Source organism: Hevea brasiliensis, chromosome 10 (assembly GCF_030052815.1).
Source record: "Hevea brasiliensis isolate MT/VB/25A 57/8 chromosome 10, ASM3005281v1, whole genome shotgun sequence".
NCBI lineage: Eukaryota > Viridiplantae > Streptophyta > Magnoliopsida > Malpighiales > Euphorbiaceae > Hevea > Hevea brasiliensis.
This window is the reverse complement of record NC_079502.1, coordinates 28,096,251-28,109,551: the sequence shown is the minus strand read 5'-3', so window position 1 is coordinate 28,109,551 and position 13,301 is coordinate 28,096,251. Positions and strand designations below refer to the sequence as shown.

The window sequence follows — 13,301 nt, the reverse complement described above, 5'->3', positions numbered from 1 at the left end:
TTGATACTTTGAGAGAGACAGTGTAGCCCAATGCTCCGTTCACGTCTTCGTCCTCAAATATGACTCATTCAAAGAGAGAGCTAAGTCCTTTTGGCCCATTTGGAGTCAATGTCCTGCCTTTTCTTATCTCTTAACTCAAAGCTGGCAACGCTTTCAACTAGATTAGAAAAAAGAACACAATTTTGACCTCCATGCATTGTGCCATCGTTGAATTCTCCTAATACAAAGACAACACAATTTTGAGTTATTATTATCATTGAAAAAACGTAAGAACTTTGCCACCTAATTAACTCGAATTATTAATTTAGCCCATTATCACAATTCATTTCAAGAATTTAATGCCAATCTAACGAGGTAACTTAAGTTAAACCAAGACATAGAACTTAAATCAACTTCCAAAGAATTACTTAACATAAAGATGCCTAGAAAAACTTGCATGCAAAGCTTCTAAATACCAAGAATACACCCAAATACACATGAATTCTCAAATCATCCCCCAAAACCCTTAAATCTAACACCTTAATTGCATGCATTAACCGTAACCCTTAGATTAGCTTAAAACAAAAGAGGAATTAAAACAAAAGGGAAGGATTTTGTACTTCTTAGCTTCTTTGACCCAAGATGGAGGAATTAAGGGGGTTTTTTTTTTCTTGTTTTAAGACACCAATGCTTATTCCTAACCTGCTAAATTCTTAAAATCTTTTGCACACAAGGGCAAATCCAAGCTTCTCTGATGAGTCTCACTTTGAGGGCAGTAAAGATTTGATGGAAAGAAAATAAATGAGGAGAGGGAGAAAGGACGGAGGAGAAACTTCATTTGAAATTTGTCCATGACCCTTTACATACCTTTCCCAACTCAATGACTTCTGGTGATAGAAGGTTTAACATTTAATAGTCAAAAGTACCTCTATTTGTCTTTTAGCTCGCTACCCAACTTAAAGCCCACTACCTTATATCCACATCCAAGTGTCTCTACCCTATATCAACATCCAAGTGTCTCTACCCTATATCAACAAAGGCTCGTGAGCGAGCTCGTTTAATAGGATACCAATTGAAGGAAATTGAAGGAGTGGAAGCATGGTGATTAGTTCATTGGAGCATTAAATTTAAAAAAAAAAAAAATTCTTCTAGGGTTATATGCATCATGCCACATCTCTTATGTGCTTAATTAATTTCAATGCTCAATTGCATATTAAAACAATTTTAATATGCATTAGGATCTATGTTTGCCATTCAAGATTGTGAATTAACAAATTAATTCATTTAAACCCTAATTTAAAAGAGAAGTTTGGACACTAACCTCTTTGATGCACTATGGATGTAATTGGCACCTTTAGGAAGCACCTACGACCCCAAGTGTTGTCCCTCTAACTTGTTTACACTAAGATCACCAATGGATAGCCCCCAAATTAGCTTCTCAAGCCTTGCCAACCAATTATAATTTGGGTTTTTGCTTTTAGAGAGGTTGTATGCATGTATAGGACACTAGAAACAATTTCTAGCAATTTTAATTCAAAGGAATTTGGGCAATTCCCTTTGAATTGATGAGAAAAGATGAAGAGGAGAGGGGAGAGAGGTGTGCCACCACCATTAGACAAGAGAGTGTTATATTTTATTCTTCTTTCTTTTTCCTTTTATAATTAGGTCATTAAGTCACTTAAACCCTATACCACATGTCACCACCATATTGCATATTATTATTAATTGACTTAATCACATTAAGCCAAGTGTCAAAGTTAAACTTGATCTTAACTTTGATCACCTTACATGATAGGAAGACAAATGGCAATCTTATATGATGCCATGTGTTACCATCTCATGGTGCCATATGTCACCATCTCATGGTGCCACATGTCACCATGTGAAATGACCAAATTACCCTTATGTTGTAATTTTGAGTTCTCAATCCAAAATCATTATTTCTCTTCTTCTAATCAATTTATATCAAATATAAATCAATTAATTAATCTCCATTAATTAATTTCTCATAATTAAAGTTATATTTAAACACTTTAAATATAAATTTAACTTATACTATACATCCAATAACCTAGATTTGGTTTCAAGTTATGCTAGGGACTTTGCAATCTTATTGCAAACCAAACCTATTTAATTAATTAATTAAACTCTTTAATTAATCAATTAAATCACATTTAACTTAGTGATTAACTTGTGTATGTGTGTGACTCACTAGGCTCATCACTAATTGACAATGAGATATGATATTAACTCTTAATATCATCAGAACTCATTCTTACCATGAATAATTTCTCTAAATCATTTTAGGCATCTCATAGACCATGGTTGACACCTAGCATAGCGTGCCATGGCCACCAAATTAGTAATAAGAAATACCTTAAATGAACCTATAATCATATGTTACCATGCACTAGAATCTCTCTGTTACAAAATCCCAATTCCAGCTGGAGTCATGGTTAATGTCAAACCCATTTGCTATGAACATTATGTTCTCTTTTAATTCCAGTTCTTGATTAATAAGATTTTCTTATTAGAAACTTTTTTCTGACTAAATCTATCTGTCCTAGCCAGGAACTTGAAACATCAAGAACAATTAAATGAACATAGGATTTAATCCCTATTTACTTAGGGTAACAAATTCTATCTTGATCAACACCTATCTCTATATATAACTAGTAGGAGCCTACACATGCCCATATACCAATACACAATACAAGTATGAAAGCAGTGTCAAACTCAAACTACCTATATATAAGATAACTGTATTATCTCAGGTCTAAAGATTATATGCACTGATATGATTTATGACAATGTATTGACAAGTGTAAACTCCACATGCTTGTCATAAGTATCGTTGGTTCGGCCTACTTATCATGTATAAGTGCCTATCATGTTTGTTATATGGCATGAGACTTATTATTCTATCTTATTTACATCTCATATAAATACCTTGGGAACAAACATGATTACAATCTTTTTGGATAAGTCATGTCCTTATTGTGAAGTATCCTTGATTGTGAATCAATTTATGATACTTTGTGCTAGAAATACTGTCACTCATATTCTTAACAACTTAAGAATAGAATTTCTAACAAAATATCAATGGACCTTTTCTATTATACATAAATATATTATGTAAACGGAAAAGTGAAATTGCCTTTTATTAATAAAATACGTATAATATACATACTGAATGATATGCTCTAGGGTATACTACTAACAATATCAACAAAGGCTCGTGAGCTAGCTCGTTTAATAGGTTTATGAGCTAACTTGTTTCTTAGCTTGTTAGCTTAACTCAATAGGTTAAACTTTAGCTTATTTATATTAATTATTGTATTCACAATATTATACATATATTAATTTTGTTTATGATTATTCTATGAAATAATATATTAATAATTATTATTTAAAATTATAATATAATTAATTATATGAAATATAGTTGTAAGGACCCAACATGGGGGTCGTTGTTGGTGCTAGCGAACGGGACAACTTAAAACCACCGGTATGCCTAGCAAGCTTAAAGGTCAACTCTAACATCATATAAGGATCAACTATGTACTTTAAAAAATTATTGAGTGTTTGTACTTGAAGCATTCAAATCATAATAACATTAAACATTATAACTCATAAGTTGAGCTATACATGTCATGTCCCAAATTACAGGCAGAACTGGTACTAGGACTTGGGTCAGCATAAGGCCCCTGAAACCCATAGTAAGCCTAACTATTCTTTAGCCCAACCTTAAAACCCATATCCAAAGCCCATTTTCAAGAAATTAACCGGACAGAGTCCGGCCATAAACTGAACTATCCAGCGGAGAGTTTTTAGCTCATCCAACCTATGATCACAATATATATATATATATATATATATATATATATATATATATATATATATATATATATATATATATATATATATATGGGGAGCTCAGCTCCCTCATCCAAAATATATATATTCATCCCATTCAACCATACGTGCATAATATTAAGTTTATAATTTCAAAATAATAATCTTTTACGATTCCCAAACCAAATAAAATTCTCCTAGTATATGTGAAGTTCTAGATTTTGAAATAATAACATAAATTATAGATACTGCAACTCTTGACCTGCGAGAAAGAAAGTAGGTTAATCACAAGAAAAAAGTCCTCCTGTAACCTAGAAAAATGGGTGAACAGGATTGAGCGTTCGACCCATAGAGTATGATATTGATTTTAGTTACAATTTCTATAACTATTTAGCACTAATGCATCCCTGAGGAATGAAATGCAACACAAATCAGCATATTCAACCAAATTCAGACAATATTCAAACAAAGAATAATTTGGAGCACTCACACACCCTTGTGTCATATCAATATATATAATATGGGAGCTGATCCCCTATACAGCTCTCTTAATCCAATACCTGCCAATGAGATTAACTTAAACCAGACTTTCTATTAATAATCCAAATGTAGGGGTCAACGAGATCAACTCAAAGCCGTACTCACCTCGACTTATCACAAAAAGGACCAGGCCCTAAGCTAGACTAGCTCATGCCGATTTGCCAGTCCTACGCATATCCATTACCAGTACACCACACGCATGTTGACACACGTACACAGCTTCAAATTACCCTAAGGCAATACCCACATCCTTATAATCAAGTAATAATGCAACACAAAGTGTGCCAATGATAGCTAAATACATATATTTATATGCGATGCATGGCATGCTTTGAATATAAAATAATAATATTAAAATTATAATTAAAATCAATATCTACTCACTGTACTCTAAAAGTCACTATGGCAGCTGGGCAGAGGAGGAAGGTTGACCCAGCTCACCTAAAAATTATATCACAAATAAATCAATATTTACTTAAAATAAAACTTTAAAGAGTCAAAGGATAGCCTAAGTTTTGTCAAAAATCTGACAGAGTTTCTCTGATACCTAAGACCTACCCAACCTGCAAAGTGATTCAAATAACACTTCAAAAGGTCATAATCTCACATCCACAACTCAACAATAACACATGGCCCCTCCTGAACCCTCTAAACCAGGACACAGACCAACAACTTCATTATAAAGCTTAAAATGGACATTTTGCAAAAGTCATATAAACTAGCTCTAAAAATTCTAAAATTTTAGCCTGTAGTCCTTAATAATGCTATAAGGCTATTATAAAAGGAATTGTAATTTTCTAAACACCCATGAATATTTTACAGATTTTTATTCTAATCCCGATACTAAGTAAATAAGGAAACTCAGAGTTAGGGTTTATTTATGCTGATTATGATGCTTGGAACGCGTCTAGGGCATTTGAAAATAGTGGGGAGGACTACGATTTTGACCTGATTTCGAGACGGCTCCTGCAGCTTGTCTGCCTGGCATAAAAATGTAGATCTAGGCACCGATCAAATTTACGCAAAACGAAGATACCTACGTGAAGCTCATAACACTAGGAGTTAGAATAAAATATTTATGAAATTAAATAAGCTCATTTAAAGCTCGAAAAATCACTACGAAGTCCGTGGGGCTCACTAAATTTTCGATATCGAAAAATTTTGAAATTTATATTGCTCCGAAGCTCTCGTCAAGTGGAGTACGCCGGTACTCTCGGAATCTCCATTGGGTTTTCAGTTTGGGGGAAATTTAGCAAAAATTTGAAATGGACTAAGATTTTCTGGGCTAAAATTGGACAAACCGCTCAATGAAATTTTGTGAACTTGGTGTCCATGGAAAGCGCTTGAGGTGTAGATAATGTTTGGGACTAAATCTAGTCCAATTAGTGGCCTGAAAGGCGAAGCATTGCGCTGCATGTAGGGGAAAGTTTGGTGTGATTTTCTGGCCAGTTGGGGCGTCAGCCGGCGGTGGGGAAGGCTCCTGGAGGTGCGCCGACGAGCTGGGAGGGACGGGTGGCGGTCGGCAGGCAAGGGGAGGAGAGAGGAGAGAGAACATGAGAGGAAGAGGGGAGGTGTCAAGGGCGTGCGAGGGAGGGAAGAAGAAAGGAGAAAATGGGTTAGTTCAATTCAACCAATCCGATTCGATTCTGTTCAATTCGGCCATTTCAATTTAGGATACCCAAGATTGAAATTTTTACTCCACCCTGAGACCCAAAACGAGATCCAAAAATTATGAAAAAATTATAAAAAAATAAAAAAAATTTTTAGAATCCAAATATATTTTAATTTTGCCACATGGTCTTTAAATTAAATTTTAAAAAATCGATAAAAGTTATTATTTTTGAAAAATCAATCCCGATATTAAAAATTCAAAAAATTTTAAATAAATTTCTAAAATATTTAATATAATAAAATATTAATATTTACATTTAAAATAATTATATTGAAAATTTGGAATGTTACAATACATAAGAATTATCTCTGAATGCTATAAGTAACGACTACTCTAATATTTTAAATACTATTATCCATTCATCATTTAAAAGTCCATAATATAACTAAAACCTTTAACATAGCCACTTTCTCTCTAGAAATCTCTTTTTCTCCCTTATATATTTTTTTTCATTTTTCTCTATTTCTTTTCCCCTTTGTTCCCTTGGACCATTCTTTGGGTAGCATTGGTGAGTATTTTCACCGGGGGCAACCTTCCCCCACCTTTTTTTCCCTAGATTTATGCCTATTTGAAATATATTTTGGGCACATTCTTTTAGATCTATCATTATTGATAGATTTTGAGTGAATAAATCTTTATATTTGTTCTTGTTTGTAGATTTTGAATTTTTGTGATATTTTCTCACTTTTAATAAAGTTACATTATGTGTTTTTATTATTAAAATATTTATTTTTTAAAGAAAAAAAATTCTACGTGGTGATATCTTTCCTTTACTATAATGAAGTTTATCTAATAAGACTTGTAAAAAGACTATTGAGTAGAAAAGTAGAACAATTAGCTCGTCTATTGATTAATCTACATATTCTATCAATATTATTATATCTTTAAAATTTTTTATATGAATAATTAATTTTATTTATATAAAAATATAATATATTAATTTATATTTCTCTTTATATTTTATTATTAATTAATAAAATTTATTTTTTCTATCACTCTAAAAAAAACTCAGCATAGCCATAGAGTAGCGTACAAATCATAAGAAAGTTATCCAAAACCAAACACAGTGCTAAACCATCATAAATACATGTCATCAACGAAGAAATCCCCAACAAATTACATTGAACAACTAAATATTAACAAATGCAAAACACCTTTTTTTTTATATCTGTTTCAAAACAAAAATATATTTAGCTACGACAAAAATGAAAAAAAAAAAAAAACAAATAGACACGGAGTTAATTTAAATAAAAACTAAACTAACGGTTTTAAATTCTACTTCTTTAATTGAGATGATTATTAAGATCTAAATATGTCAATGAATTACTATTTTAATATTATTTATTTAATTATTTCATATTGCTTAAATTTTCTTAGAGTTAATAATAATAATAATAATAATAATAATAATAATAATAATAATAATAAAATCCTCCGTTTATTAATAGAAAACGGACCACAGGAGACCAGAGCAGACCTCCGCGGTGTTCGTCCATCATCACCGGCATATATTTCCTTTGGCATTCCCTCCAAAGTCAAACCGATCCTCAAACCCTCTTTTAACATTGCAAACCACCAACACCGTCATCCTCCTTCATCCGCCATGGAACCCCGCCAAGTCGACCAATTCGAGCCGGAACTTCAACTACCACGCCTCCGTATCAATCCCTCCTCTCCTCCTCGCGTCCCCATTACCACTCCTACCCCTACCTCCGCTGCCCAACGCCGAATCGCCATCGCCGTTGATCTCAGCGATGAAAGCGCTTATGCTGTTAAGTGGGCTGTTAATAACTACCTCCGCCCCGGTGACGCCGTCATCCTCCTCCATGTCCGTCCTACCTCCGTCCTGTATGGCGCTGACTGGGGCTCGATCAAGCTCCATATCAACGATAATAACGATAGCTCATCTCTGGACGAAAGTGATCACAAGAAGCTGGAGGACGATTTCAATAATTTCACTACCACGAAAGCCAATTCCGTAGCGCAGCCGCTGGTTGAGGCGCACTTTCCATTCAAAATCCATATCGTGAAGGACCATGACATGAAAGAGAGGCTATGTTTGGAGGTGGAGAGGTTGGGGTTGAGCGCTGTGATAATGGGGAGCAGGGGTTTTGGGGCGGCCAGGAGGAATAGCAAGGGGAGGCTGGGAAGCGTGAGCGATTATTGTGTGCATCATTGCATTTGTCCGGTGGTAGTTGTGAGGTACCCAGATGACAAGGAGGGGGAGAGCGATGGTGATGGTGGAAAAGAGGGTAGTGTGAAGAAAGGAATTATTGGAACGGAGGCAGAGCTTCACCCTGTTCCTGAGGAGGAACAGGAATATCATGATGCCTCTGATGAGCAGAAAGGTTTGTTTTTCTTTTTCTCAAACTTTCATTTTGATAATTTATATTTGTTCTATGATGCTGTCTTTGTCTCTTTATATTGTTTAATCTTTAATCTTCTCTTATGTGATTTATTGGCGTTAAAGTGTGTTCTGTTGTTCCTGTTTTTGCTGTTTGATTGATTGATAGAGTTTATGTTTAATTACGATGAAAAATGAAGTTTATCATGCATGTGTTTGCCTTTGTGTACTGGCAATTGACTCCCTCAACACTAAGAATGCAATTTTCTTTTTCTTTCTTTTCCCCTTAATTAATTTCTTTTTGGGCTTCAAAATAAGTGGAAAAGGAAATAAGAATATGATTACAGAATCAACAAAACTGGAAACATAAATTCTTCCTTTTGTTTAAATAACTAGTGCTATTTGACTTGGTTTTGTAGAGGTTCTGTATTATTGGCTTTCAATTTTACTTTTTTTTTTTTTTGACATCTGTAACAAATTCTTTGTTAGCTACTGAACTGATCCATTTCCAATGGTATTGTCTGTGGTTATGTTTAGATTATTCCTGCACATGTTGTTAAGTTGTCATGCAGCTTGGAAGTGTGGGTCAAGAAAATAATTTCCTATCTTTTTTTTTTTTTTTTGACATTCAGCTTTGGGCTGGCTCGAGTTTCAGAGGGTGTAAATATGATTTATTTGGTAAACAAGAAATGTTTCAAATATGTATTTGGATTGCTTAAACTGTAATCTTTGAATTTCTTGTGAGTAGCATGTGCTGCATTTTAATCATTTCTCATCTTGTTAGTATGCTGTTTGCGATTTTCTTACATCTTGTCCTGAGAATAGTATAATAACACAAGATTGTTTCGTCTGTTATGAACTTAATTTTGTAATTATAGTTGGTGTAGATATAATGAGGTTGTCATTTAAAAATGTAGGGCTGAAGCATAGGGAAAAATGGTTAGTAGGTACTTGATTTGGATCAAATGTCCATAAACTTGATCAAATTGAAGACCTACTTTTAAGTAACTGGGGGACGATGGATGCTGTAGCAGTGTTGTGTAAGTGTATGTGTTAAAGATTTAATGTACATGTTATGAGAGGACCTTACTTGGGCAGTTAAAAAAAAGGAAAAAAGGAAAAATAATATTTGGGCTAGCAATGCTTTATACGTTTCAAAAGTTTGCATGTGGATGTGAACTTTCTGTCCTCTCCTAATCCCATAGCCATTGGATACTATTAGTAATTGAAATCAAATTTGTCTATCATTTCTGTAGGACTGATTTTAATCCAATGACATTATGGTCAGAGATGTAAATAGATGTGACTCGCTTAGTATTATGAAACAATCATCCAGTGGAGTTTAGTTGACATTGCCATTTGCCAAGAACTTTGCACTTTGCGGCCTACACATATCAAACTATCAGTCCACCTGAGATAAATGAACTCCTTGAGATTACCAAGATGGAATCTTTTGCTGTTGAACTGCGGCACTTCATATTATCCATTCAGCCATAGGTCATCAAGTGCTTTTCTCATATTATCTTCAGACATCTTTCTGCCATTCTATTAATCGTAACAATCTGTCACTATTAGCATTGTTCCTTTAGGTTCTTAATTTTTTATCCCCATCCATTTTATTTGTTTTTGCTGAATTTTTTTCAGTTACTTTAAGAAACTGGTAGCCAAAAAATTGCCAGTTCAAAGTAGGTCAATGGGTTATTTTTGAGTGCATATCACAATCTGTTCCACATGGGATATACGTGATGGGAAGAGGAATCACCAAACATGGTGTGTTTGGTGCAAGGTAGGATAGGAGAACCTTATTTTTTTGACCCTGAGGGAGATCTGTTCTGTATAGCAACTTATTAAACTATCTATTATTTTTTTTCTATGTTGATGCGTTTGAAATTCATTTTGCATGTCTGCATCTCATAGTTAGGACATTGGTGAATTTTAGTTGTGCCTAAGTATCTGTCATTAGTATTATTGATGTTCCTTTCTTGTTTTTTCTTCTGACTGACATATATGCTTGGTCAATGGTCACAGTTGATCTTATCTAATTCTTTGCAATTCTCTTTTGGTGACAGATTTTTAACAAGTCCCAGGGCGAAGGCAAGATCCCCAATTACAGGTGATACTCAAATGGATGTTGTTTTGATGCCATTTTAAATCTGGATTTTTGGGTCTTTGATGCTCTCTCTCTCTCTCTCTCTCTCTCTCTCTTTTTCCTCTCTCTCTCTTTTTCCTCATGGGTTTAGTGAGGTTTTGGATATTGAAGAGGACCTAGTATCTAATAGAGATGAATGGTGAAAATGGATCCATATAGATAACCCTAACTAGTTTGGGATTAAGACTTAGTGGTTATTGTTGTTGTTTGCTTTAGTGAGGGCACTGATCTTTTTGCTGAGAGGTTGCCTTCTTTCCCTAGTTTTCATCATTGCTATAGAAGTAAATATTATGCTATGGGAAGAAGTATCTCTTTGCCTTAAAATATAACCCAATGGTTGTTTTTTAAGGTTCTCTTCTTTCTTTGAATCCATATTATAAGGTGTGATGAAATTTTTACGCTGGTTGTCACCTACCGCAACTCTCCTCCTTTATCTAGGCTTGGTATCGGCTAAGCGCAAACTACTTAAGCGGAGTTATGGAATGTGTTAGAATAAAAAAGGGTATCTATTAGGTACATACAAGTGTTGAATGTTATGTATGAAGGAGCAACTACTATTGTGCGTACAGTGGGAGGGGACACAAGAGATTTTCCAATCTTAATTGGATTACATCAAGGATCAGCCATAAGCCCTTACCCTTTTACATTAGTTTTAGATGAATTGACGAGAATTGACGAAACATATACACGAGAGTAGTCCTTGGTTTATGATGTTTGCGGATGATATTGTTTTGATAGATGAGATGCGAGAATGAGTCAATAGAAAGTTAGAGCTTTGGAGAGATACTCTAGAGTTAAAGGGATTTAAGTTAAGTAGAACGAAAATAGAATACATACATTGCAAGTTCAGTGAAGGCTAAATTGGTTATAGGGAATGAGTTATTTTGGATGGAGTCTAATTGTTCCAAAATAATCATTTTAAATATCTTGGCTCAGTCCTTCAAGTAGATGGGGGATGTGAGGAGGATGTTAGTCATAGGATTAAAGTCGGATGGTTGAAGTGGAGACGTGCCATAGGAGTTTTATGTGATCGCAAGATTCCCAATAAGTTGAAAGGAAAATTTTACCGTACAGCCATATGACCGGCTATGTTATATGGTAGTGAATGTTGAGCACTGAAGGAGTCGTATGCGTCTAAGATAAGAGTTGCAGGTATGAGAATGTTAAGGTGGATGAGTGGCCATACTAGACTAGATAAAGTCCGTAATGAGAGTATTAGAGAAAAAGTAGGAGTGGTGCCAATTAAAAATAAGTAAAGAGAAGGGAGATTAAGGTGATTTGGTCATGTGAAGCGTAGACATACGGAGATTCCAGCTAGACAAGTAGAGCGCATTAGGTTAGAAGATAGAAAAAAAAAGGGGGTAAACCTAAATTGACTTGGAGAAGAGTAGTACAACATGACCTAAAAGCATTATATATTTCTGAGAATTTAACCCAAAATCGTTTAGAGTTGAGAAAGCGAATCCATAGCCGACCCCAAATTTTTGGGATAAAAGCTTAGTTGAGTTGAGTCTTTTCTTTCTTCATAAATGTCGTATCTGATGTGGTTTATGCATAATATTCAAAACCTTTTTTCCACCTGAGCAAACATGTGATTTACTCGATAATTTCTCAAGCTTCCATCTGAGATGCTATATTTTGCAGTGGTTAATGGATTTTGATCATATTACATTTTGCAGCTAAGAGTTAAAGCACACGATAACAGGTTGAGGTGATGAACTGCAAAGAACTTCCAAAAGAGTTTGATTGAGAATTTATTGTTGGGGCGGTGGGATTGTTGCCTTGTACATATGGATCATGGTTGCAGTGTTGGTTTCCTTCTCTATTTCTAGTATAATTCAATGTCAAGTGTTACAGTTGCTTTGAGAATGCTACTAGCCTTTTCATGTTATACTATTGTCTTGTTGGAACTGGCTTCTGGGGTTGTATAAATTCATTTACAGCTTTACATGTGGGTTTTACTCTTGTTATTGTTTGCGCATTATCTCACTCTTCATGACAGTTTCAACTTTTATTCATGGAGCACATGCAAGGAGCTGTTATAATATTGAGTGGGATTGCACGGAGGTACTACGAAAATCTACCTATCAACTTGAACTTGTGTACCCTTTTCAAACTCAATTCAAACTTATTATTCTCGATAATTTTATACATTTTAATTAATAATTTATATAAAATATTTTTTTATTAATAATTTATATTTAAATATTAAATTAATTATTTATATAAATAAATTTAATAATAAATATTTAACATGTAAAAATTAAACTCATTTTTTAATTCGTTATAAGTATTATTTCATAAATTCGAATTCATATAAAAAGATTTATATACTATTTAAACTCGTATTCTTGTTTTATTATGGTTTAGTTAGGTTGGATACTTATAAATACTTGAACCATTTTGATCTTTGACTTTTCAGTTTAAAAACGTTAAGGATTTATTTAATGATACAAGTAAAAAACTAAGAAAAATCCGTTAATGGCAATTAAAAAAAATAATAATAACACTGCATTCCAAAAATACTATACTGCATAGTTTATACAAAATTTGAAAAGATCGAGCATAAAGTGAATTTTTAAGCATAGATAAAAGTATATTTATTTATGTAAATTTTTAATCCTGTTTAAAAGGCAGTGTTCACATTTTAAAGTTTTAATTATATAAAAAAATGAACTTATTTTTATAGAAACTAAGCTTATAATTAACTAAACAACAATTGAGAAAAATGGAATTATGGACAATAGTAGCAATTAATAGCC

General features: G+C 33.7%; 1 protein-coding gene across 1 annotated transcript; it reads left to right on the top strand.

Annotated features, from left to right (window-relative positions):
• Positions 1-7,487: 7,487 nt before the first annotated feature.
• LOC110654279 (universal stress protein PHOS34) lies at positions 7,488-12,487 on the top strand. Its single transcript, XM_021810209.2, has 3 exons — positions 7,488-8,394; positions 10,460-10,503; positions 12,219-12,487. The coding sequence occupies exons 1-2, from the start codon at positions 7,650-7,652 to the stop codon at positions 10,465-10,467; spliced, it is 753 nt and encodes a 250-aa protein (XP_021665901.2). The 5' UTR covers positions 7,488-7,649; the 3' UTR covers positions 10,468-10,503; positions 12,219-12,487.
• The last annotated feature ends 814 nt before the right edge of the window (positions 12,488-13,301 follow it).

Coding starts and splice junctions, on each gene's coding strand:
- LOC110654279 (XM_021810209.2), top strand. CDS start 7,650: ATGGAACCCCGCCAAGTCGACCAATTCGAGCCGGAACTTCAACTACCA.